Source organism: Cuculus canorus, chromosome 2 (assembly GCF_017976375.1).
Source record: "Cuculus canorus isolate bCucCan1 chromosome 2, bCucCan1.pri, whole genome shotgun sequence".
NCBI lineage: Eukaryota > Metazoa > Chordata > Aves > Cuculiformes > Cuculidae > Cuculus > Cuculus canorus.
Window position 1 is genome coordinate 156,741,394 of NC_071402.1, and position 27,753 is coordinate 156,769,146.

The window sequence follows — 27,753 nt, forward strand, 5'->3', positions numbered from 1 at the left end:
CCTCTTTCTTTGCTTTTTGTTTTATTTTCACTGGCACATTTCTGGTGTGCGAGCATATTAAAAAAACAGAAGGAAAAAATGCTTATATGGAAAATCAAGAACATCTGATGTCTAGAAAGAATAAGAACTTGGGGGTGACAGGCTGCAGACATCTGGATTTTTATTTAAACTGTCTTCAGCTTTGTATCTGAATCATATTTTGAAAGCCCTTCTTGACTGTCTAATAGTATCCAGGTGTGTATTTTATTTTATCTTCATATTGACATATTGTCCAATTGAAAAAGCCTTGAATGAATTTAAGTATAGTTTAGAAGTTGACAGCAATGCATTAAAGTAAGAAGAGGAAAAAAATAAGAGGCGGCAGAGAAGTAGGCTGATTTTAAATACCCATCTTTCAAAAAGTGTTAGTTTCTGACTCTGGATCAGGTTTTGTATAATTTGAAGGAAGATTAAATCCCCTGGTTTAAAGAGGAAGATATCACCAGCTGTTAAAGCAGGCAGAGATCTGATAACACAGGGGTTAATCTGAGGCATGCGTACAAGTGCTACTCTGATAAAATCAGAGACGGTTAGACCTTTTGCTTGGAAAGACACTCTGGCACTGCCAGGAGATTCATTTTGTCTGCAAAATCAAGCATGTAATTTCCCTTCTCCCTTGCCGTCCCCTTCTGTCTCTGCCTCTGGCCAGTCCTGTGGCTCAGTGGCAGCAGCTTGTCTCCCTGGTTACAACCAGGACAGCTGACCCTTCATGAGGTACACTTTCATGCAGGACCTGGACTAGGAAGCCCCCAAATTGGTTTTTTTTTCCTACCAGTCAGAAGGATTGTGGAAGAGCAAACCTGGGGAAATGGTGAGAAACCTCTGCTTCAAAAAAAAAAAAAGAAAAAAAGAAATTATATATATTAAAACAAATTTTACCCTCCCCCAAATTGCATCCAAATTGCATCAATCGAAAACTTCCAGCTTACTTGCATCAGATTTACACAGAGATCACAGAGATTAAAACTTATCTCTATGGTCTCATCTAACACCAGCTTTTGTGAGCCTATGTAAATACATGTGTTTATCCATACAGCCTTCAAGCGTGGCATCACAAACAAGTCCAACTCTCCACGGAGCCAACAGAAGTGACATTTCTACCCGTTTTTATATGAAACAGCAGTACTTAAGTCTCCAGAGTGTGGTTTTAGTCGCCAGTTTTATTTACTGCTTTCGGATGTTATCTGCCGCTGGTGAAGCTGAGCGTGAATAACTTACCAGCCTACACAGATAACTCTGCTTTTTGTTTCAGTCCAGCTCAAGACAAAAATCCCATAAAAGCTTTCATTCCAATCCATGAGCTGGATGAAGATACAGGAGTTGAAGAAGTGAGGGCAATATTCCTGAGGTAGTCCTAAAGACTTTTCCAAGGGTTTTAAAAAGCAATTTTAAGGGCATGTTGCATTAAACAGGTGAGATTCTGACAGGTGGCTAAAAAGGGCCTCCTTTTGAGTCACAAGACTAAAAATCTAGGACCTGGTCAATGGTTTATGACTAAAGATTATGTGTGTGTGTGCTTATACATGTTTTTCCTACAAGTCAGAACCTGTTTGCCTGTGAGGGTCTCCTTAAAGACCGGTACGCACAGGGTTAAAAAACACTGTTCCCAGCCCAAACCAGACAGCCAGCAATAACTTGCACCTTCAGGCTGTGATGCCTTCGACTCACTCCAGGTGTCACTTAGTTGATATGAATGTGAGACCTTCACCCAATCTATCTGTTTTTCCAGATGCAGTCGTCCGTTGCTGACCACTCCTTTTGCCAACCATTCTCTTTTGCAAAAACCAAGCTTATTTTGCCATTCACAGGAGCCTATTAAATCTCTTATACCCCAGACCACCCCATAACCTCAGTCACATCTCACCAAGAGGAATATTGGATAATTTGGATTTAGATGGGTTGAAGGGCTCATCTTTCTCCCTGAAAAGAGAAGTTACAGACAACAATAACGATTATAATGAACATTAATATATGTGGGATAATGCATTAAAAGTTTGTCAAGAACTTTGAAAACTTTGGTGATATTTTGTCAAAACTCATTTTAAATGAGATTATATTCCTTCATAAGTCCATGATTTAGTTCAATTAACATTTTGAAACATTTATGAGAAAATTTTCTTCCTGGCCTTAAAAAGTAATATCATTAACTTAACTGACTGGTAAAATTTTCTTACTTGATAGCAACAACTAGTTTTGTAATGCTATACTCAAATGTGAGTTATTGCATTTTGCTACCTGGTCCGCACAGGGGACTCCTTTCTTTTTATTCTAACTTTTTTGATGGCAGAGAAGCATTTTGAGACACTAAATTAACCACCTTCTATGCACGCACAAGACTGTTCTTTATATAATATGAATATATGTGCACGATGGTGCCTTTGTTATCAATATGTACAGTTAGCCAAGGTTGACCCAAATTATACTGTTAGCATATATAACTTTAAACTTTATCATGTACTCAATCAGGCTTTGAGTGCATTAATTTATATATAACCCAAGCCAACTAAAAATCTGGGAAATCCACCCCGCCCATTCCTGGGGCTTCTGTTCACACAGCTTGTTGTAATAAAAGGTGTTCAATCATCTTCAGACCCCATTCTTCAATAACAGCAGGTCTGATGCCAATGAATGTTGTAAATCATTTTCACAGATCCTTGGTAACTGGATCTTGGTAGCTTCAAGGGCAATCCACATCCACTTAGAGTCTTCACCTGTTAGGTTAGACTTTCTAGATAAAATCGAATATTAATCATTGTTGTTAAAAAAAAAATCTTGGCTAGTTGTAAAAAGTGTTTTCTTCAGCCTATGCCCTCTTGCTTTCAATAACGATTGAGTATAATTAAAAGCTATTGTGGGACACAGACTTGGAATACCTGGAGTGTGTTCTAATGTATCTCAAATGGGCTGAACATGATCTGATATCAGACTATGAGAGAATGCTCATGTGGTATCAGGCAGAGCAGATACCATTAGAGAATTAATATTACAGAGTGACCATTCGGTAAACATGTACATTAAAATAAAATACTTGAGGAAGGAAAGAGCTAAAACATAGAAGATAATGCACAAAATATGTAAATTTCAGAGTAATTGAAAGTAAACATTTCATATAATGTGACTTATATTTACCTAAGCTATTTAAATATGTCTTTATACTGAAATTTAATATAGTAAAATATAGCTATGATTTAACTTCAAGATTCTAGTCTTCCTTGAAGACATCTTTAAAAACTACACACAGAATATGTTTTGTATGTATAACTTTATACACCAACAATCTTCGTGGATTTTGAAAATAGTCATAATGTGTAGAGTTGAACATGCGCTTGCACTAGCAGGGATAAGGCTATTAGTTACATATATGCATAAATATTTGCAGGTTAAAAGTGAGTAATATTCCACTTGGTCCTAGGCACTTAAACCCATTGCATATCGTGCACTTTGACCATCCTGGCACTAGAAAGGCGCCAGTGTAGAAACAGCAAAAGAAATCTGCAGCTTGGACCACAGCAGGTTATCATTCTAGTGTAATCTTCACTAAACTCAATTCATGTCCCATTTTCTACAGGAAAACAATGCCAATTTGTCCTCAAAGGATAAGCAATTAGTAAAACACATAATTATGAAGTGGCAACAGAGCAGTCAAAGCATTACACATTAAAAGCTGTCTTTTGTCATTTTATTTGTAATAGTTTTCTTAGACCTCACCAACTTTGAACAACCTTGCACTGCCTTAAAGAACTGGAGCAGTGTAATTGTGACATATATATATCCTTTTCAAAGTGTGATAAAAGTTTTTGGTTAACCATACCCATATACAATTGCCAATATTGAAGCAATTTATCTTGTCGGTAGAGTTCCATAACTTAACTGGTGATAAATGAGGATTTTCTTCTCCATTATATGAATCTGTTTCTATGAATCATAATAGTCCACATGCAAGATACATTGTTAGATTGTGGAACACACTTAAATTCAGTTGTATACCACCTATTTCTTATTGGCACATTTTATTTAAATGTAATTGATACACTCCAAAATGTTTGGCTGTTATGTTCAACCGTGATATTTTGGTATATAAAATCTCTTCAGGGACTTGTTACATAAACTGAGGAAGTTTTTACTTGCCCCTGTGCCTACAGAGGTCAAATAACTTGCCAACAGTATTGTGGTCAGTAGTGGCTGTTGCAAATATTACCAGGATCAAGATCCTCAGGATAGGTATGACTTAAAGAGGTAACATTTCTTTCCTGTGTACGTCAAATTCTGTACCAATGAAAAATTTCTTTGACGTGTATCCAAGGAGCTACCTTTGAGTTCAAGTCATAATTTCTGCAAATCTTCGCAATAGTTGAAGGCAGGCTTTCCTGTGTCATTGCTGAGGTTCTTTTACCTCTTTGCTTATATTCTCTGTGGAATATATTCAGATAAAACTAAAAAACTTTAACTTAATATAAATTTTGCTTATGATTAACCTGTGCACACTGTTCTGCAATTACACGTGCATAATAGTAGAACCACACATACTTGTTACATAATTTCAGTTGCCACTTTAATATCGATAACACAAACAAAATAACTACACAAAAACACATCAGTAGTCCTTTGTAAGGTTCTTCCCTGTCAGTCAGGCCAATATTTCTTTAAGTAGTTTTGGATATCCAGGAATGTCTCATCCGAGAATATACTGAGGGTCTGTGCTCTACTAAAATTTTGGAGGGTTATCCCTCTGTATTTTAACAGTCTGTTTAACATCCCTAGTAATCACTGGGATGCTCATGCAGTCTTTGCCTGCATTCCTGTATTTTTACCCAGTTAACCCGAGTCTCAGCACATGCTTGGATTGCTTCTATTAAATTTCATATAGCTTGTCTGTGTGCTGTTTTACCACTTGATTTAAAAATCCCAAAGTAAGTTATATCTTACATCCTTTTGTAAGATCTTTCCCACTCATTTGCTTTAAACAACTCTCAAAAAAATTCTAGGCATTCCCCTCTTTAGGTTTTATCCTGTTAATATATTTGAAGAAGGTTGTAAATAGCATTGGGATATCGAATTGCCTGCAAAGACACAGGGCTAAACTTTGCTGTTTGCTAGGAGGAGGAGGAAGGGACGGCAGTAAATACAGGCAAAGCAGCTGAGGCAAAGAGAAAGAAGAAAAAAAAAATGGTTAAGAGACACCCCCCCACCCTCAGCTGCTTCTGTCTGCATTGCAGAGATAACAGAGCAAATAAGTGATACAGAAGAGGAGCAAGGGAGGTGTGGCACCTTAATCAATTTACTCCAAATTGCTGCAGCCACGCCTTTGGGGAGGGGAGCTCAGTACATGCTTTTGGGGGTGTCTCTTTTTTTTTTTTTAAGCTGAAGAACATCAGGCTGTGAGGCCTCCAACTCACCCCAGGTGTCACTTAGTTGATAGGAATGTGAAACCATCACCCAACCTATCGGTTTTACCAGATGCACTTGTCCGTTGCTGCCTGCTCTTTTTACCAACCTCTCTCTTCTGCAAAAACCAAGCTTATTTTGCCATCCACAGGGCCTAATCTATCATACCACAAAGCGGCAGCAGAGTTCGAACGCTGTTAAGGGAGGGGGAAAAAAAAAGGAGGAAAAAACTTTGGCAGGCATACAGTGTCTTACATCAATCTAGCAGTCAGCATCTATGTAGAAGTTCTTTCCTCCTTTTGTGCAACACCCCTTCCCTCCTACAGACCACCCAAAGCCCTATAAATAATCCAAGGACTGTATTTTTTCTCCACATTTCTCTTCAGACCTTAAAGGAAAAATATCAGGCAAAGGAAGGTAGAGAGGGAAAAGAGAAAGTGAGGAGAGGAGAGAGAAAGAGAGGAAAGATGGCTAGTGAATTCAAAAAGAAAATGTTCTGGAGGGCAGTGGTGGCTGAGTTCCTTGCTATGACCCTTTTCATTTTTATCAGCATTGGCTCGGCTCTGGGTTTTAACTTCCCAGTGGTGGGCAATGAAACATCAACAAGGTCTCAGGACAACGTGAAGGTTTCGCTGGCTTTTGGGTTATCCATCGCTACCATGGCACAAAGCGTGGGCCACATCAGTGGTGCCCACCTGAACCCAGCTGTGACCCTGGGCCTCCTGCTGAGCTGCCAGATCAGCATCTTCAAGGCGATCATGTACATCATTGCCCAGTGCCTGGGGGCAGTGGTGGCCACAGCTATTCTGTCAGGAGTCACCTCCTCTCTTCCAAAAAACTCCTTGGGGCTCAATGCTGTAAGTAGAAACTTTTAATTCCTCTTTCTTTTTCTTTTTAAGTAGAAACGTAACACCTGCAATGTACTAAAGATGTGTGTAGGGGAGTGTGAGTGTACTAAAGCTGTGGGGGTGGGTTGGGGGGTGGTACAGGTGGTGGTAATGGTGTCCTCAGGCAGCCAAGGGATCCAGTCCTCACTGATGACAGGATGGATCTATGCCATAGGGATAATCCTGCCTCCTGACTCCTTTTCCAGAGCTTTAGGACACTGTGGTTATGATCAGTTTTGCTTGTTTTCCACTTTGTACATCCAAACTGCTGAAAGGTGCGTTTTGACACTTGATTAACATTGAGATCACTGGTAGTTGCATGTTTGGATCCCTTTCATGGTTCTGAAGGTCTCAGGTAACATGCTGATTAATGTGCATATGTCAAAGTTGTTTGTAATTCCGTGTTCAATATTTAATTAATGGTTTGTGTAACCTGATTGTGACTGCAAGAATAACCTATGGAAACAGGGAGAGGGAAGTGTAGGAAGAGAAAACCTGTCACTGAACTTGTGAGCAGTACCTGTTGAATTAGACAGAGTGCTCAGATCCTACTTGACACAGAATGCCAGCTGCACTTCTAGTGTGTTTCTCCTTTTGCTATTCTCATTTGCAGACTGGAGAAAGATGTGAGGCAGCTACATTAAACAGGGGTGCAGGTTTCAGCCCCCTCCCACTGAGGTGTTCACTGCTATTTACCATCATGCTGCATAAAACTTGCCTGACACAACTCCTCCTCCTCAAAATGTTGTCATTTTATTATATTATTGTGCCATAACAGGACCAAAAAGAAAATGCTTTTAAATATGAAATCATCCCACTGTCAGAGACAGTGCTACATCTACAGAAGAACAGAGTACTATAATTGGAAATTGTCTTCGAGTCACTTATTTCACTGGATTCTATTAAGAACAAGTATTTCATTTCTTTTCTATGTCCCCTTTCTTGCAGAATATTCCTGACTGCAGTTTGAAACTTGAGATTATTTGAAATCTTATGCCCATTTGAAGTATATTTGAGTTGTAAAGCTACAAATACTATATCTCTTCAGAAATCATTTAGGCAAAAAGGGAAGAAAGGATCAAAAAAATTCGATTAAGAAAGAAAGAAAAGGTTTTTGCATGCCGTGGCATTACAGTTAATTCAAGAAATGAGGCATTTCTTGAAAATAAAACAAAATATGACATTAAGAAGATGATTCCTGAGAAGCTTAATATTTTTCTACCCTTGTGTTACTCTGCAGGTTGTCCACTTACCTCCCTTGAGCCTGATACGCACAGGTATTCCATAGTGCCACTGTTTCAGAAATTCTGAAGGATTAATCCAAAACATTTTGGGGAAGAGGAGTGAATCATTTTATTAACTCCAGAAGGCTCTAGCTGTGTGTGTGATATGTGATATGTGATCTTTTCCTCTGAAACCACTGGCAGAGGGAACTGCACAACCACACGGGACAGGGTATCCGCCCAAGTGGTTTCCTCGAGAAGTCCAACTGCCATTAAACACGGGAGGTCTGGTTTCAGTAGCACTCATGTTTGGTCTTCCCGTTTTTCTTGCTACAAACTGCTGACAGCTGGCTTCTGCCTTAATCCAAAAGCCCTGAAACTCTGGTCATTTGTAAAGGGAATGTAGATAATAACCTCAGACTCTTCTTGCTTCTCAGTCAGGAACTCTCCTGGCTAGAAATATATAATTGAGAGCTCTGCACAAAGACATCTCTGAAGAGATGACAGCTGGAAAGATCATGAAAGATCAGTGCAGTCACTGATTTTCATAAGCTTAGAAGACCCCTTCAGGTATCTCAAAAATTACATATTAGGGTGGAAGTCTTTTTATTCCTCCAGAAACACTTCTGGAATAGAATCAGATATGTCTTTTTCAAGGCTATCGAATGCATTGTGGGCAAACCCAAGTAGTGGAAGTCTCCGTCATGTGTGTTCTGCAAGTCTGGTGACATATTCTGTGCATGAATTAATGGATAGAATGGCTCCTTAAACACTGTGAAAATCCCAGATCTCAGTGTTTTTCATAGTCAAATGGTCAGAATTTTGTTTTTTTATTTTTTCATTCACATCCATTTATAAATATTCCGGCTAAAGGAGCAGTGGGGAGACCTCCCTGGGGATGGGAAGGCAGCAGCTGTTCTCCTCCTATGCAAGAAAGAATTAGAGAGCAAAACAAATCCATTCATTTGCCAGTGACAAGCTGGGATTCTTTAGGGAAGGAAGGTAAGGGGGTGTGTGGTGGTGGGGAATTGGGTCTGAGCCCAACGCAGTGGACAATGGCAGAACAGCTGTCCTTGTGCAGAGCCAATCACAATGGGGCACATCCTGAAACCACAGCCGAGCACCAAGAGCACACTGCCTCCTTCAACAAATAGATGATAAGGAGAAACCACAAAGATTTGCTTTTATGTCAAGCTTTCTAACCTGAGGACAAGGAGAGGAGAGACAGAGCTGGCATCCCTGCCAGCTGCTTTTGTTTTCCTGCCCTTCCTGTGGAAAACTAGGTGTAGGTTCACTACTGAGAAAAAGAATAGAAAGAAAGGGCTGTTTGTTTGACAGGGTTGGGAAGAGTGCTTGGATGTGCATGACTGTGTCCTCTGTTCTGACTCTCTCATGCTCTTGGAGGGATGTTTTGTATAGGAAAAATGTGATGAGAGCAGTTTGATGGAGACTGTGGCTACAAGTGGATGCTGGGTGGGATTGCCTGAATTTAGATTTATCCCGCCCAGCTGTAGGTCCTGCACTGACAGGCCAAGTGAGGAACCCATTTCCGTAGTTTTCTCTCTAGTTCACATATAAGAAAAAACAAAGAGAAGTATTCATCCCTCGGCTCCTTTGAATTGTCCTCCAAAGATAGCCGGCTCTCCTTTGGCATTACAAAGCTCCACACTTGGGAACCTCTGTTAATTGCTCACAATAAAGTGGGATGAATCTGTGACTTTTTCATCATGCGACGGGGAAAAAAGGGAAGCACAAGTAAATGAAGTACAAAAAGATCCAGACATGGAAGGTACAAGGCTGAAGAGAAGGAAGGGAGATGAAAAAGCAGAATGAGCAGGATGATCCTTTAGCATGTTCAGTACTAATATCTGCTTTACACTGAGACAAGCAAAACAGTCGCATATGAAGAGTTTGATCCAAAGTGTACTGAAGTCAATGGAAATATTTTTAGTTACTTTGGCTGGTTGCAAATAAGACACTCTGGACAGCATTTGGAGAAGTATTTATATTACAGAATCCATTGAAGACACTTAACTTTACAGGTATTTTAGTAGTGTTGTGAGTGCCAAAGCAAAATTTTCAAGAACTGGAAAGCTGAAAGAGGATTATGCAGTGCGTTTGTTGATCTAAAAATTTAAATCTTTTTCCTTACATCATCTTCTATCTTTTTTTAGCAATTGGATTGCTATGTGTTACAAATTTCCACTAGGTAAAACTGTAAGAATAAAGAATACCTAATCCAAAATGCACTCATCTGCCAGCATAGATGACTATTGTCTAGTGAGGACAGATCTGTAATTTGGATAATGGAAGAAACTATTCATCATAGGAAGTTAATGACCAACAAAGAACTCAAGCAGGAAAGGCGGGTGAGAGGAGACCTCTATACTGGAAGGGAACACAATATTTGCAGTTCAGCAATGATTATCCTGAGAACTTTATCAATCTTTTAAAACATGCTGAGGGAAGTTCTGTAGCTGAGGGTGGGTGGATGTATTTTTTTTTTTTTGAGGGGGTGAAAATAATCAAGGTTTGTAAAAATGCAGACGTTGCTTTACAATTCCATCATTTGTGTACGCTGACTGGAGTGCCAGGAAATGTGCCCCCTAAGTCTCGGGGCTACAATTTGAAAGCAATGTGAAAACTCTGTCTTGAAGTTAATAAAAAGAGATATATCTTTTTAAAAGTTGCAAGTGGATCAAAAATTGTAGGCAAAGAAAACAGACCTGAAGGTAGTGTTGCTCAGGGTGGATAAAGAGAAAAGAAAAACAACCAAGAATAACAAATAGAAGGACTTGATTTTTAAAAAACACTCAGTGTACTGATAAATGTTGTTTGCATAGCTGAAAAACTATTTGGAAAAGCCAGAAGAAATCTGTGATCAGTGGATTTAGAAATTTGGAACATTTTCTTAAGACAGGCTGTGTGCCTGAAGTTGGATCAGCTGTAGGAGAACTGGTGCACGTAAGGATGCAATGCCCTCTGGTGATAAACACCTAGCGGCCAACTCTGAATTCTTTCTCGAAGACAGGCAAAAGAAGCCCTTGGCTGTCCTTTTTCCTTTATCTCAGGGAAATATCCACTACTTCGAAAAACCTCACTGGTACCACTCTGCAGAATGAACCCCCTTTCCATAAGGTATCTCACTTAGCTGGACTCTGGTGCAGCAGCTGCAGAGCAGCTTTGAACTCCAGTGCATTTTTTAATGCACAAATATCTCCACACTCCAGCCTTATTCTCTACTTGGGTAAGCTGAAGGCTGGACAAACTCTTGTCCCCAGGAGTCTAGAGCATAGAATGGGACATAAAATGAGTGGATACTTAGCATCTACTGATGTTTCATCTTATCTGTAGGACACTAATGCTGGTAATTTTTCTAACAAGAAATTTCCAAGGCACAGAGACTTCTAATGCAAATGTAAAATTGTCCATGCAGTGTGAGTCCCCTTTCATAATGTTGAAACTTGCCACACATTTTAATGGTGTGTGGGGGTCAGTATTGATGGTTTTATCCTGATATTCCTCACTGAATCTTTCCCATCCTTTAAAAAGTTGCCTCAGAGGGGATCACAGACAGGAATCACCAGACATTTGGTCCTAACCAGAGCACCAGTGGTGGCTCTCTGACCATGGGGATCAGGACTTGCATGGTTGGCCTTGATGACTCACTGTTTGCCTTGTGATTTCCATCTCTTTGTGCCCGCACCCTATGAGTCTGCTCTCCTCCAACCTCAAATTAAACAAAGTCGGGTTGAGATGGAAGAACTTCCAAAATAAACTGAAAGCTTGACAGCGTGAGTGGACAATTGAGTAAGTGATGTTGCTTTTCCTCTGAGTCAGTATGGAAAATTGCACTTCCAGAGGTGCCACTGGATGGATGAGACACGTAGCTGAGTTCCTGACCTCTATAGCACTTATCCTTGGATACCTTTTCTCAATGCAGATTAAATACTGTGCGTTTCTCAAGTTTCAATACAGTCAGCTTCGTTATCCTTGCAACTGCCCTCTGCTCTCCCTCATTTGACTCTAATGTAGGGTTTTCCTGCCAACTTTGCCTGTGCTTGGATATTTGCGTGCTTAAACACTTGAGCTTCTACAGGAGACCAGAAGTTGCTGCATTTTTAGAGTGAGCAAAATGGTTCCTGTACATGAGATTAGTCCAGGATTTTTTTTTCTTAACAAAGAGCACCAAAACAATAGCTCATTATTCAATTTCAGTCTTGAAGGAGTAGTCTTTTATGGCATGCCAGCATTGTACTGAATCACACCAGGCCGGGAAGGTGGAACACAGGAAAGGCACCTGCTCGAAACTGGCCGTAGTCTTGGCCGCTTTCTAATGAGTTCGTACAGTGACAGCAGAAACATCTGGGCTGAGATGTAAACCTGATGGTTATCACCCTTCATAACATTTGGGGACAACAGAGTTATAGCTCTAATCTTTATCTCAGATCTCAGAAGTTATTTCTTATTTCCATTTCTATCAAGATCAGCTCACTGCTTCTGCTCCATCCTCACATAGCCATGCCCCGAGCTTTTGGTGGACAGCACTCAAGGACGTAGCAATGTGGCCATTTCTGGTAGAAGGCGAGACGCACAGTGATCATCTACCTGCATGCCAGTCTTTTAGTGCTAGAGTACAGTGGTTCAAGTGAGTTTTATGCCATGAACCGGGTCCACATCCAGAAGATCGAGCGATGGCTATTGCATTGTCTGAAATGCTCTGCAAGCCTCAGATTAAAGCTCCTCTTTAAAAAGAAATTATAGAATTGATGAAAGAGTGCACTGAGGGTTATAAAATAATGAGTTACAATAGACCTTAAAGCATTATTAATTTGGTAGATTGGTTAATATTGTAATTCAAATGGAGTCATTCTGGTATTTTCTGGAGAACATTTTTTTCTGTGTTTGACTAGCTGTCAAACAAAGTAGAATTAAGTATGAAATATAAGAAAATTCATTTTCCTACCACCCTTCTTGAATGGTGAATAAACATTTATTTTTTCCCCACTTCCCTTAGCATTATGTGTAATATGCCATATGTATATGGATTTTTATGGGTATGTGTGTACAGTCCTTCACGCATACTGGTAAACCAGAGACAGACAGATTGATAAATAAAAAGATTCTTCAGATGAGGCAAATGAAAATTTCATTTTCTAATTCACATTAACTAGAAATTAGTGTATGTCAAATTTAAATCAAGATCTGATGTGGTAAGAACCACAGCCTGAGAACAAACGGAAATTTCCACTGCAAACATGAGAATGAATATTATGGATATTCTCTTTTTAAATAGATGCAATGGTAAAAACAACGTATAAGTCATTGTAGCAGAGCTCATGTGCTTCAGAAGATAATTTGAACCTTCAGGTGATTTGAGAGTAGTGTTTCTTTAATTAGAGTCATTAGGAATTAAGATTCTTTAATCCTAAAATGTGCCACTATCTGGACTGTCTATAGCTACCTTCAAGAGAAGTATTTAAAAAAAAAAAGATACTGAACCACATCACAAGTACTACAGGAAGAAAAAATAGCCCTTGAAAAATTTCCTGTTTGTCTCAAGAGGAAATTGCCTGTTTTTCTTTAGAGCAGTAGTACATTTTTTCTTATTTGTCCATTCTCTAGTTTAATTGGCAGAATTCAATAACAGAGAGATCGTTACTTGGTATCACAATAGAAAATGTCGAAGAAATCCTCGTCTTTAGAAAAACCTCCATTCTGGAGTTAGGGAAACCGGTCCAAGGTACTGTGGCCAGCTTCATAAATAGCAAACTATCTGTATCCTATATTTCTGCATTTCTTGGTTTCTGTAATTCTCTGCCTTTAAACTGTTGTCTCTTTAGTACAAATATGCAGAGGCAGAGGCACCGTTTTCATTGTGGGCTAATGCCATACCTGGCACAATGAAACATCACTGTGCTCCTCAGTACCTCCAGAAAAACACAATGTCATGAGGAAAGTGAATAAAAAGCTCCTGGAGCTTTTTCTGGCCTGGCTGGGAGCAGTATGTAGTCCTGTGTGTTTATTAATGGGAAAGTACCAATCTTTCTGGTATCCAGAGCCAAGGTTAGTGCTGGTGTTTAACTGCTGCAAGTCCACCGAATTTAACGAGGTCTAAGGCTAAGGCACAACATTAATGTGTTAAATCAAATATACAGGACCTGACAGGCATTCCAGAGGGAAGTCTATAAACAGCAGGAGGGCAAGCGTGTCCTGAAATCTCTGCAAGGGGTTTCTCTTTTGGCATTTGCAGGCTGGAAAGGAGAAAAGAGAATCCTTACGTACTTTCTTGGTAGATCCTCATGCATCGCCTCTCCAGGAACTGATGAGAAGTATCACAGAAAACCAAACTTTTCCAGGCTCATGACACTAATTCTATGCCAAGTGAAGTCAATTAATGTATTCAAAGCATAACTGTGGCACGTTTCCTTACACATATACGCACACCTTCTCCTGAAGTTAATGATGACTGTATTTGGACTGAGGAATGAATAAAATCACATTTGGCCCCTTTTCCTTCCTTTGATATGACTTCTTATTTAATGAACAAAGTGGATAAATTAAGGAGCTGGAATTGTTCCCCTGTTTCCTGAAATCCATTATGCACACTCAGAGGTATTTTTTAACCCCGTGGAAATGCCAAATCTTCAATGCTCTTCACAAGACTGACAGTAGGAACTGCCTTAGACTTGGAAAGTCTGAAAACTTCACAGGTTTGCTGGCTTGCTTGTTTACAAGTATAAAATGGATATTGCTTTGGTGCAATTGCCAATAAACATACTGTGAGGTTTACACAAATCCAGATAGTGATTCCAGTAACAACATAGAAAGGAAGATTCTATTAGGCTCAAAAAACAGCTATGTCCACAATTCCCCCAAAGACCATCTCCTTCTGGGCTGACAGTACAGGAAATTATAAATAGCTCCATGGTCTAAATAAGTGCTTCCAAAGTGTTCTAGAAAGTGAACTATTTGCTTGGGTTTTACTGGGTGAAGAAAAAATAAAAACAACTCACCAGTCTTAAACGTCTGAATGGAAGTTGTTTATTTCTCAGCAGCAAGATTTAAAAAAAAACAGTTTTCCCAAAGCAACTTACCCGGGGACACATCAAAAAGTAAAAGTGTAAGTAAGTGAGAGAAATAGTTTATCTCTAACTAGCTGTGTTAAGTGGAAGTCCTATAGAAGAAAGGACTGTCTACTGTCTACTCTCTGTCGCTGGCATCACTTGTAGACTTTATGTGCTCTGGTTTAATATAGATGAAGCCATTATTCTTCTCTTTATGGCATACTAAGCTGCTGCAACACAAAGCCCTGGCTAGTTTCTCATCAGCCTGAAGATAGGGTGGGAGGAGGTTGGTTAGTCTTGTTCCTGGAGGGTGTCTGCTGTCCGAAGAATGGAAAATATGATTTCGGCTTTGGGAATTGAATGAGTCCCCTTTAGAGCTTTTAAGGCTGTATTTATAGGAAGGATAATCTAGCAGAGGACAATATGTTTTGTCCCAAGGTTCTGCTGAGTGCTTCTATTGTTGATCTAGGATATAGTCCAAAGCTAATTCTTTGCCTCATAAGCAGCTTCTTCTGAGTACTCCTGTCATATAATTTTAAGTGAAACTCTTTATACCTTTGCCTGTCTCTACTTAATAAAGAAATGAGACATTTGTATCCCCCAGATCCCTAACAGTCAAATAATGTGTATAGAAACAGCAATTTTGGAGAGATATTGTTAAATACCAGGGAGAGAAATTAGTTAAATAGCTGGGGATAATGTCTCTGAATACTTTTTGATTGTGAGTTAAAGGAATGTTTATAGCTATGGAGATCTGGGACAGAATTCAGCAGAGGAAAGGTATATTATCAAGATGGAAATTATCAAGTTGTTTTCATGGCATACTTAGAGCTGAAAGAATGAGACAAAGAGTGAGACACACTGGCAGGTCAGATAGTGGAACAAGGGTTTGAGGGAAGCGGGGAGATTAATTTCTAAGATTGCATTTGAAGGACTTTGCATTGAGGAGCTTTGCCCACTAAACATTTAACTGATAGTTAGTTGGTATAAAGCAGCCTGATTTGTGTTTCCAGCATGAAGAAGAGAGAATGAAACTTTTAGACTAATGTCAAGATTTTTCCTTATTAAGAAAAGTAAGAACAATCAAAGAAGGGAAAGTTTAAGCTACAGGAATAAAACACAGTGAGACGGTGAGAATTTGCTTAAATAAAAAAAGTATTCCTTTAATAAAAATGCCTGCCATAGCAGAGATACGTTAATAATTTGGAATGCCAGAAACAGCAGGCTTGGTGCAAGATATTAGCTGTTTATTTGAATTCAACACACAAGGAAAGAGGTCTGTCTCATATAAAGATATTTTTTCTTGCAGCACAGCTCCTAAAAATGTTAGATTTTGTGTGGACAGGAGAACATAGTTATTCTCTCAATATGAATATTAAAACCAATATAATAAAAGGTTATATGTTTATAGTCAGTTCACAACATGCTTCTTATTATGCACCAGACGTGCTGTTGCTGGGGTTCTGCCTTACCTAGGGTATGACTGGGATCTACAAAGAAGTTCCAGGCATCAGTGATGTTTTATGTGTCACAAAATTGCTGTGGCTTAACTTTTGTCTCTTTAAAGAAATTCAACGAACTTGGCCTGCATTGAAGTGTTTCATAAGAATGGGGAAAGCTGACATTCCCTTGCTGAAAAACGGACTTTCACATTTCCAGAGGCCTATCCTTTGTCAGGAACAATGAGAAACTAATCCCTGTTATATGAAAGTAATCTGGACTGTGGAAGACGCAACCCATGGCTAAGGGTTTGTTGGATGAGATAAAGCATAGCACCACATGATGAAACCACCTTGCATAACAAACTGTCTTATCCATATAACGGGAAGCAGGTTTGAACTTGATATACTTTTACTCCTAATGAGAAAAATATGAAGCCACTAGAGAAGTACACAGTTGGGTTTATCTTGGGCCAGTTTAATTTCCTGTCCCTATTTCTCTTCTGAAGGCAGACAACTAATAAATATCCTGTTCTAAAAAGAAAAAAAAGTACAACAAAAGGAAAGAAAACATACCATTAATTTGCCCACATTATTGCTTGAAGCTGTGGAAGTCAGTCAGCTAAACATGACAGTTAAGGACACTTCTGAAAAATGAGCTTCAGTAGTTCCTGTCTCCTGTCTGATGTTGTGGAGAAATGGATCAATGTGATCGCTACCCATTTCCTAAGACCAAAAAGCAAGTGTTTGTCTCAACCAGCTACTTTTATGGTCATGATTAGATACTGATTTTCCATTAATGTTGCCCTCAGGTTTAAAAGTTCTCATCTGATTATATTGCATGTCTCTTGACTCCCTCACCAGTATAGATAATATCTATGCAGCACCTTCACAGTGACTGACGCACCAACTGTTGCTCCACTGAATGCATGTGTCACCAGCAGTTTGTAGACATGAACTCAGTCAAGCCAGAGCAGCATTGAGGCAATTCTGTCCCAGACCTTCCCACAGCTTCCAAAGAACCAAGGCCTCTGATATGACAATTCAGCGTTAAAGGGACCTCGGGAGGTCTCTAGTCCAATGATAGAATCATTAAATTTGGAAAAGACCTCTAAAATCATCAAGTCCAAACACCAGCCCAACACCATCATGCCCCAGTTCCCTCAGCTACTCTTCATAATACTTGTGCTCCAGACCCTTCACCAGTTTCATTGCCCTTCTCTGGGCATGCTCCAGCAACTCAATGTGTTCCTGGTGGTCAGGGGCCCAAACCAACCCCTTGGTGAAAGCAGAGTCGGCACTGAATTCATACCAGGTTGTTCAGGAGCAGGAGCAACATCATCAAATAAAGCCAATCTTTGAATGGGGAACTTGTATTGTACCTCATCGCATGTCCAGTAGTGGAAAGCAGATAGCTTCAGTGTCTCCTAAATTCTTCCTTAGGTTCCAATCAGTTGCAGCTCAGGAGCTTTCTGAATGAGAAGGAATTTCTGTAAATGTACTGGATTGCGGTGAAGTTTTCTTTGATTAAATTTTTCAGATTCCCAGCAAACTCAGGTAAAAATACTAATGGTGAGATTCAACTCACTGAAAGATACACCTGAGGTGTCTACATGTAGGCTTCTGCTTGCAGTCTGGGTGCTGTTACAGTCCAGGGAGAATTATTCAGTGCAAGCTAATGCAGCCGAGAGAATAATTCAGCTGAAAAGATATATGTGTCTACATATAACTCTCGGCTCTTGCCAATGATGTAACCCATTTCTTTGGTATGTTTTTAGTGTTTCTCCTGTCAAAATAGTGACTTAGAAATGATGTTCAGCGGAAAAAGTCATGTGAACAAAAGCCAGAAGTACTCTGGATTGAATTCTGTGGTGTGGGAAACTATTGGAGATATATGTGTGAGTTATTGGATTGAGATGAGACAGGGTCAGAAACTTGCAGATACATCAAGGGCAAATGCTATGTCAGCCAACACATCCTGTTCACGTACTTTATTAAGAGTATATGGAATATAGAACAAGTGGGTAACAAACATGTTTATTAAGCCTACCTGGTTCTGCTGAGACCTTAAACCAGCAGATTCAAAAGCTGTAACAGGTTTTATTTTGCATTGTTAGCAGAGTAACTCTTGCAAATCCACTGTGATTAAGGATTATAGTATTATTATTATTTAAATATATATGCACATTTTAATTTGATAGCAGGAAATCAACCTTCCTACTACTTATGGTATACTTGGGTGGGATGTGGTTAGAGTGAAGACTCACGCTATTTTATGTGTTGCTGTTTTCTGGAGGGTATAGGCTGCTGCTGTATTGACACTATAGCCCTAACAAGTAAGCAAATAGCAAACGTCTGTGATACTACACTTGTATACTACAGATCCACAGGCCACAGCAAAGCAGAACATCCAAGTTTTGCTTCTGTTTGTTTCATTTTGGAATATGGCCCGGAGTCCTTGCTCTCACAGTGGAATCTTACGTCCCTGGCAGGCTCCATAAAATTACATGCTAGAGGAAAGCAAGAGGTTTCCTATGATATTTCCAGGTTTTCTTTGATTCCACACAGCACATCAATAAGTGTTGATTAGCAGGGAGAATGACCTCAAGTCACGTCAGTTGTAGGATGTGTTTTCCTGGAGGGAAAGGAAGAATATAATTTCCGCCTTTTAAAGATAAGGATTATCACAGGTTTTAAAGGCTTAATGTTGCTCTTAGTGTATTTTTTCTTTTATGGAAGCCCTTCAAACAAAGGGAAAGACTGAAGTTTGGTCAGTGTTTAATCATCTGAAATGCCAAGGCCTTTTCAAATACTAATATTCATGCATTGGACCTCATATCTAGATTCTCTGGGGTGTAACAGTTGCATTATGATAGAAGGGTTTTGAGTTTCTTTTCCAGTTTTGGGCATCTGCATATCACTCATTTATTTGGCAATGCGCTTGCCTTTTATTTTGACCATTTGGCCTTCCAAATATGAAATAAGGTTTTCCAGAGAGTCTGTCATCCAGATTCTTAAAGTGATACAATCACTTTTTATATCAGTGAGATGTATTTGAAGCCTAATTTTTTAAGAGCCATAAATCTTGCTCCCTCCACAGCCTGAAAAAATTGATTTTTTTTTTCAGTGGAATGACAGAAAGAATAAAATGTATCTGCATTCAGTGATATATGAGGCATTTAGTATGAATTTCCGAATCTTGCATTTTCATAGCTGCACATCTGTATATTTATGTCAGATTTGTACTTCTTACACGTATGTCCTGTTAATGCTGAAGGTTTCATTAACTCATTTGAGTTTCTCCTGTATGGATGCTGAAAGAAACAAAGTGCTTCCCATTTCAACTGGAATTCCTTTCTATCTGTGGATAAATTACTTATAACTCAAGGGATATCAGTCCTGTATATTAAAGAACAAAATATAAAATATATTAATACTTCAGATTGGCAGGTCTTAGAAATCAATATATTTTCATTGTTTTTAATGTAGCTAATCAGATTTGCACTGCTTGAAGACTGCTTGAAATTTTTCAGTGCTTAGGGATTTAATATTATGCTGCTTTGTTACAGAGAAGGAACAAGAAAAGAGAATAATGAATATGGAAAGTGAAAGAGATCAGCTAAACATCTTTAAGTTTCAAGATTATTCAAATATTAGTTTTGGTGGAATTAGGGCATAAAACCACAAGAACAGACTTAAAGCATGGTTTCTTATAGTTAAATTGTTCCAGACAGGTCACAATAGCATTTAATTATGTTGTTGTCATATTTGACCTAGCAATTCTTATTGCAGAGGTTGACAGATGGGATTAACCTACTGACAGCATTATTCTTGAGCATAAGTTTTGCAGAGTTTGCTTCCTCCTCTGAGTCACTCACATTCTCAATTTCTCTGGCCTGTGTCCAAGCTCATGTTTCATCCTATCTGTGCAATGTGAATCTCTGCTTAACGCCAAGTTATTCAGCTCAGATACAGGCTTGTCTTGTCTTAACTAAGTTGCCACAGAATATAGCAATTAGAAGCAGAATTCAAAATGTGTTATGACACTAAATGGTTTAGATCCACAGCTTCTTGTTAAGTACAAACTTCTACCACTATTTCTAAATATGACAGCACTGTATAATGTTCATTTATGTAAATTAGTCTGGTTTCAATATGGCTTACAGCATTTACATTAATAAGAATCATACCAATTTCATAATTACTAATATGGAAGGAATATCTACATCTGCTAATGTAAGTTTTTCTATAGCACCTGCTTTCCTTCACTAGGAAACTGAAATACTTCCCCAACCTTTAGGATTCCTGAATTGCGGATATTTTTTTATGACTCTCAAAGAAATAAGGTAGAATTCAGGTCAAGTCTAAGACTGAAGGCAAATCTCTGACTCATTTCTTTCTCATATGTAGATCATTTATGTTCTCATTGTGTTTAGAAGTTGATCGTTCACTTTGACTGGATGTAGCAACCTTGCATCCTCATTATATCACCAACAAAAGCTGGTTATGCCTAGATTTGTGTTTAGCAGTGAGTGTTTCAAAACTGACTTCTGTTCAGAATTTTTTTGTTGTTTATTTTTATTCCCTATTAAGCAGAAGCAACCTGAGGACAGAAATGGCTTTGCAAGTCTGTGTTTTCCTATGGAGAAACAAGATCCTGTGGAATTTTGTTTTACTGGTTGAATTCAGGTAGGAATATCAGGTGACATTTTCCTTCTTGTCTCCACATAGCTTTCAGATGGAATCAATGCTGGCCAAGGACTGGGTATTGAAATCATTGCTACCTTCCAGCTGGTGTTGTGTGTCCTCGCCACCACAGACCGAAGAAGGAATGATGTCTCGGGATCAGCACCTTTGGCGATTGGTCTGTCTGTTGCCTTGGGACATCTTCTTGCTGTAAGTTTTAGGTCTCACAACTGATACCTGTAATGTGCCACCTCAGGGTGGGTCAATGAGGGCAGACATATGATGGGGAGAGGGCAGTTTCTTCTCCTTTCTTTTCAGAGAATGACCTTGTTTCTGCAGCACACGTGGCCCTCCTTTCTTAGGACACACAACTGTGGCAATAAGTGGATGAAGCTGCACATCTCAGAGGAGTTGCTGCAGTAGGATCTGTTTCCGTGTTGGGGAAGGAGTGGCTCTTTCCCCCTTTTTCTGAGGATGGGAATGATTGAATGATGAATGAGGTGGGATGATCGAAGCTGTTGTGAACATCTGAACCATGCTGCAGGCTGCCACTTGTCCTCTGTGTAATGAAGATGCTACATGTGCACCAGTGTCTCACCGTTGATTCTCTTTCCATCTCCTAGATTGATTACACCGGTTGTGGAATTAACCCAGCCAGATCTTTTGGTTCAGCACTGATTGCCAACAACTTTGAAAATCACTGGGTAAGTTGAGTAAATTTGTGTGGCTTACAAGAGTCTCTGCATACAGGTAATCTACAGGACCAGAAGCATTCAAAAACATTATCACTATAGTCTGTGAGTTGTCATTTCTGTTTCAATTGGTAGAAATAGTCTCCTTTTGCTCCTGATCAGCCTCAGGAGATCACAAGTCCTCAAGTCAAGCGTGTATGTTCAAAGTAAGACACTAGATTTTCTTTAGTTATTTCCCTTTATGTTTATCTATTTCAAATATCTTAAACTTTAAAACCTCATTGCACACAATCCTGCATTGAATGTTTATTGTTTAAACTGAGTTTGTAAAGTGTTACTGCTTAATCTCCTAAGACATAATTTAGGAAGGTTCTTAAGCATGTTTAAAAATTGAAGTGGATCATCCAATGTTTGGATGCTAATAAAATGTTCATCTTTTTAAATTTAAACATCTGCTTATGTGCTTTCATGCATAAGTGCTCTGGAAACACTATAAATTTTAAATTATTCCCTGTGGTTAAATGTGGTTAAAATGAGGAACTTCACAAAAAAATTATTATTTCACTAAAGCTTAATAGAGAAGATTACTATAAAAATGTTAAATAAGCATGTGTTCTTCAGTATTTAAAATGCAGCTTGTTCCAGCTGCCCTACTCATGATTTTGGCAGCTCTTTGCAAAGGCATTCATGGAAATTCATGGATGGTGAAAATTTTGGATATCGATGTCATTTTAATCTAAAGAGTGAAGCTCGACAGGAGAACATTAGAGAGTTTTGCCATTATCTTGTACTGAAATACTTTGTTGGGATACTAAAGTAATGTAACAAAGCTAGAAGTTAGAATTCCATAGAAAAAATATTTTCCTTTGTTGAAAGAGAGGACAGAGAAGTAAGTAATAATTCATTTTAAATCACTACTATTGCTGAATAAAAGAAAACATATTTTCAGACTCAGGAACTCTTTAGCCATTCAAATCCCTCAAAATCATGTGCTACGTCTTTCAAAATCAGCCTGTTTAGTAAAAGATTTTATTACCTCTCCCTTCAAACTCTGCTTGCCTTATGTGATTAGACCAGTACAATTACCACAATATCACTAGCTAAATAGTAAGTAGGAGCAAATTAAGCCCTTAGTTAGGTCCTCACTATTATATTCTAATTTACCTGTTACTGAAAGTTAGTGAGAGAATGGGATGTAATACCCTCATTGGTTTTAGAAATTGCGTCCCTCTGCCAAATACAGCTTGAGTAACAGAAATGTTTTACCTAATTTTAAGTATCAGAATTTGATAAAATACTCACAGTTACACATCTCTAGGTCTATTGCCAATTCATAGCAATTCTTGTTTTCCTGCCATGCAGTTAAGTAAATAACCAGGTGTTAGACTATATCTTAAAGTTTTCTCTGTAAATTTGGGGGAGAAAATTTTAAGAGGAGATTTTCAGAACAGCTTCAAATTCTTTTATACCTGATATAGTAACTGGTCTTGGAACTGTGTTTCAGATCTTCTGGGTTGGCCCAATCATTGGAGGAGCAAGTGCTGCCCTCATTTATGACTTCATCCTGGCTCCCAGAAGCAGCGACCTGACTGACCGCGTGAAGGTGTGGACAAGTGGACAAGTAGAAGAGTATGATCTGGAAGGAGAGGATATGAACTCCCGTGTGGAAATGAAGCCAAAATAAAGAAGGACAAGGGAAAAAAAGCACATTGGTTTCCGAAGATTTTATCAGTGTTATAGACTCTTTGTAAACCAGCAAGCAGTACTTTATTTTTTAGTTCAATATGGTTCTCCATTTTTATCCCCCAATCTTAATAGGATTTTCCTATCTGGGGTTTTTCAGTCACAAAGTCTTCAGGCCAAGAAGTCATTTGACACTTTAACATGAGCTAAATAAACTGGGCTGAAATTTAACCTCCCCTTTGCCAACTCCAAATTTTCTGGTGTATTTAGTGTGTGTGGTTCTCCCCACACATCATTCAGTAACAACAAGCAGTTTAAACCAGTGTGTTTGCTGTAAGTATAGATACTAAGGACAGAGAACCATCTGTACCAATAATGGGGTCCTTATACTGGAAAAAATATTTATGCAAATACACAAGGCTGGTATCTAATGCCAGAAGTGCACATAAAAAATATATCAAATCATAACCCAAAAGCATCTTTTGGAAATAAAAGGGCCATAAAACCCTACTTGTTATGTAGAATTAACCATAGTTTTCTAAATGATCAATAATCTCTGAGCAAGAGGGCCAGAAAAATTAAGCACGGAAAAAATTTTCAGAGTACCAGGATCCATTTAGATTCTTTACCATTTCATTCTCCCTGAACCTGCATCCAGCTCATTGTGAGGGAAGAGAATACATGGCAAAAAATGTATAGATATGTTAATTACTAGGAAGTAATAACTAGAAGTCAAACTGGAGAGTAGTAATAACAATGACAACAAGAACAACATAGTGCCACAATGTAAACAGGATCTGATTGTTCCTGTGACTACTCTGCTTTTGTTTGTCTTATAATTTAACTCTATGTTTTAAAGCAAGCCAGGAAAACAAAAGGCCCCTTTCTTCCTGACCCCATTCTAATAATCAGTGCTGTGACATTCAGGGACAATAAACAGATATACACACAGTATATTTTCTAATAAGGGTCAAATATATGCCTGTGTGTAAGTAAGTCCATTTTGGGGGTCGTTGCTTTGTTTTTATATATATATATATATATATATATAAATGTTTATATATATGTTTTATACAGAAAGCCTAGTATACCGTTTTGTAAGAAAATTAGAGCATATGACAAGTGGAAAGAATTGTAGCAGTGTTTAGCAAAATAAATGACACTGGAAACGTAAAGAAAATTAACACTCTAAACGACATGGAAGACTATTTCCTGTATTCGTTTTTGTGTGTGCTACTTATGATTTCCTGAGTAATCCAAAGCATTAGCTGATCTTACCTACTAACTATAGAATATAGTTAAAGCAGATACATGCTGATATTCTTGTTCTGCACTAAACTGTTTTACATAAGAAATAAGGCCCAGAGGAAGCTGCACAAAAAGCCGCACATTTTACTATTCAGACAAATGCCCCAGCTGTAATCGGATGAACGTCTCCCATTAGAGAGACAGTGTGGACACGAGAATTGAGAGAGGGTTGGTGTGGGAATCCATACAGCTTGGGTCATTTCATCAAGCTGAGCAAAAGTACAATGGAAAAAGAAAACTGCCAGCAAACTAAAACCAAATACATTTTATCTATCTCTCCTGTCTACATTTGGTGTGCTATCTCGTGTATTGTCTATGTACATACAGCATGATTGGATTTTGGGATGGTTTGAAAATAAACAAAATCAGTTGTGTTAACACAAGAAATGTTCCTGATTCTTGGTTTTTAATTTGACTTGCAACACAATGCAATTTTATTTTCTGTACCATTCTTCAGGTGCCAACAACTGAGATATTTTCTGCTTTTCCACTCTAGACTGCTCCTTTGAATTGATAGTAGTCTTCGAGGGATGGAAGTTTCTTTCTTTGTATAGCAGGCAATGCAAGCCGTCACCTGGAAGTAAGGCCTATCTAAATTATAACTGGCAATGAAACAGGGTACCTTGTGCCTGATTTCCAGAATATTTTTTCAACTTTATTTGCTGGTATCCTAGTGCATCCATTGATGCAAAATTAACCCCCTTTTTTTGCCTTGCAGAACCTCTGAGCCAGAACAGTTGCAGAAGTAACCCATAATAAAGAGCTTGTTTTGACTAGCTTGAGGTAACTTAACAGAGTGATGGAGAAATTGTGAGATCCACAATTAGTTCTTTAGTCTACACCCTGCAAAGAGCAGTATCTTTTCTACACTTCTACACAAAGTCCAAAACTTTGAAGACAAACAATACTGCTATTCTCTTTGGTGTGTAATATCACGTTACTGCTCTAGCTGCTACTTAGGATCATAGAATCATTAAGGTTGGAAAAGACCTCTAAGATCACCAAGTCTAACCATTAACCCAACACCACTCTACCAACTAAACAATGTCACAAGTGCCATGTCTACGCATTTTTTGAACACCTCCAGGGATGGTCCCTCAACCACTTCCCTGGGGAGCCTGTTCCAATGTTTCACCGCTCTTTCAACAAAGAATATTTTCCTAATATCTGTTGTATCGATACAGTAATAAATAAAACAAATGACAGACCTACAGTAACTGTTTCACTTGTGAAGAAAAACAAAACAGGTCAAAATAAAAGAAGTGTGATTTGTTGGTGTATTTACTCAGTGATAATATTTAAAGGATTTACAGTAAAGCTCTTGGAAATCAAGTGAAAACTAGTTTCTACAGAATTATAGACTTAAACCCCTCTCTTTTCTTAAAAAAGGAAAAAATTAATGGTACATTGGAAATGCTTTTGTAATACTTGGACCCTTTACAGAAAAAAAGCAGTTTCTAAACAGTGCAAGGCCATAGCTGATAATATTTTCTCCACTCCTGGCACAAATGGTTTTCCTTTGTGCTAGACAAGCGCACTTAAAAGTTATCATCATCTCATTAAAGTACTTGGAGGGAATGAAAAACATGAAGCAGCGGCTATCAAAACCCTCTAACAAATGTCAAGTGGGCAAAGGTATTCACACGTGATCACTCAGAAACTCAACCAAATATCCCTGACATCAAAAGGAAAGCTGGAAAACAGTTGTTCAAAACAGCTCCATGATACATACATGAATAGTTCTGACATATGGACAAACAGACCATATCTGTGCCCTGGTGATTCCTGGGGAGAAACCTTTGTATTTATTTATTTTAGATGGTAAAAGGTAGATGCTTTCATAGATTAGCTACCATGATCTCAATAGCCTTCAGGTAGCCCCAGGCATGTCAAATACCCAGAGAGTGGCTACGCAGATACTAACAAAAGAAAAAACACAGGGGAACATTCCCAAGCGCAAGAACACAGTTGTCAGTACCTGTATAGGCTATCCCAACCAGTGTTCTGCCAAACCTTTCCTAGGCGAAGTTGAGCAATGCAAATATGACAGTTTCTGTTATGTTTGGGGGCCAGCAGTCACCTTAGTTATAGGCAGTATCAGCAGTGCAGATGTACTCACTCTGTGGTTTGGACAGCTGGCAAAGAACCAACTGGTTTTAGCGTGTACCAGCACAAGGTAATTTAGAAAAAACCTGAGCGAGGTGCTTTGAATTTGTCCCTGGAGAAATCCCTGCCACTACATTGATTCTATAGACAATCCAAGGAGATACAAGCCCTAACTATAGTCATCTGTGTTTCAGAAGTAAATGCATGCTCTGCCTCCCCATTGTAGCTGTGGGAGTTTAATTTTAGATTTCGTATTTCTCTACTCTACATAGACTTTTAACACATGCAAGGAAAGAAAGGCAATTGAAACACAACATAATGACAGCCATCAAGCCAGGAAGCTTCCATTGTCTTAACATATCCACCAGCTGCACCAGTCTCAATTCATAGCTTAATGTTTTTAAAAATTAAAATAACACAATAATACTAATAAAGAGTTTCTCATAGTATTTCAATGTTTTCCCTCCTTTTACCCAGGAGAAGTTTGGACATGCCAAAAGTCACGCAGTAAAACTATATTAAGAATATGGCTGTTATGATTGAGTTGAAGCCTGGGCTCCAGTAAACATCTGTGTAAGAATGGTTCTGGGTTTCATTTTACCCAAGCCTGATGACCTTGAAAGCACCATATTTTTTTAATAGAGTGTAAGTTGTCTGATATTACAGAAATTTCATAACCCAGAATACCTTCTGGCAACAGATGCATCATTTTACAGAGTTTCCAAAGCTGAACTGTAAAATCAAGCCTGGTTCACTGATCGTTAGATATTAACCATCTATACAAGATCACATTGCTATACGTCCTTGAAAAAGCATACCATATAGGGATATGAATGATGTTCCAGAGAAGGCACAATACCTGTTGACTTCAAGATTCTCTGTGTTGTTGGATAAATGTAATATGTTCAGATCTAAAAGGGAGATGAACAAACTGAATTCTAAATTGACAGTAGTGCGACTCCACTTTAACCCACTCAGTGAAATTCTGTTCTTGCTTAAAACCCAGTTTACCACCAGGTCATTTATTTGATGCTGTGTGTCTTTGCTTCTGAGTAAAACTTTCCAGGGACGTGTGCTCCTGACCACTTCCATATAATTCCATGTAATTCTATATAATCCATTCCATGAATGCCTGCTGTTGACCATTCCTGTTCCTCTGTACCCTGTCCAATCCTGCAAGGAGAGATGTCCAGGTCATAGTTGTTGGCAGAAGCACAGAACCAGTTAGCTACCTCAGT

At 38.7% G+C, this 27,753-nt stretch overlaps 1 protein-coding gene across 1 annotated transcript; it reads left to right on the plus strand.

The window, feature by feature from the left end:
- The first annotated feature begins 5,735 nt into the window (after positions 1 to 5,735).
- Positions 5,736 to 24,796, plus strand: AQP1 (aquaporin 1 (Colton blood group)). Its single transcript, XM_009558275.2, has 4 exons — positions 5,736 to 6,281; positions 20,772 to 20,936; positions 21,350 to 21,430; positions 22,923 to 24,796. The coding sequence occupies exons 1-4, from the start codon at positions 5,892 to 5,894 to the stop codon at positions 23,100 to 23,102; spliced, it is 816 nt and encodes a 271-aa protein (XP_009556570.1). The 5' UTR covers positions 5,736 to 5,891; the 3' UTR covers positions 23,103 to 24,796.
- Positions 24,797 to 27,753: the final 2,957 nt, after the last annotated feature.

Excerpts from the sequence above, each read along its gene's own strand:
- AQP1 (XM_009558275.2), top strand. The coding sequence starts at position 5,892 with ATGGCTAGTGAATTCAAAAAGAAAATGTTCTGGAGGGCAGTGGTGGCT. Across the intron at positions 6,282-20,771 it reads ACTCCTTGGGGCTCAATGCT|CTTTCAGATGGAATCAATGC; the intron begins GTAAGTAGAAAC and ends GTCTCCACATAG. Across the intron at positions 21,431-22,922 it reads ACAACTTTGAAAATCACTGG|ATCTTCTGGGTTGGCCCAAT; the intron begins GTAAGTTGAGTA and ends ACTGTGTTTCAG.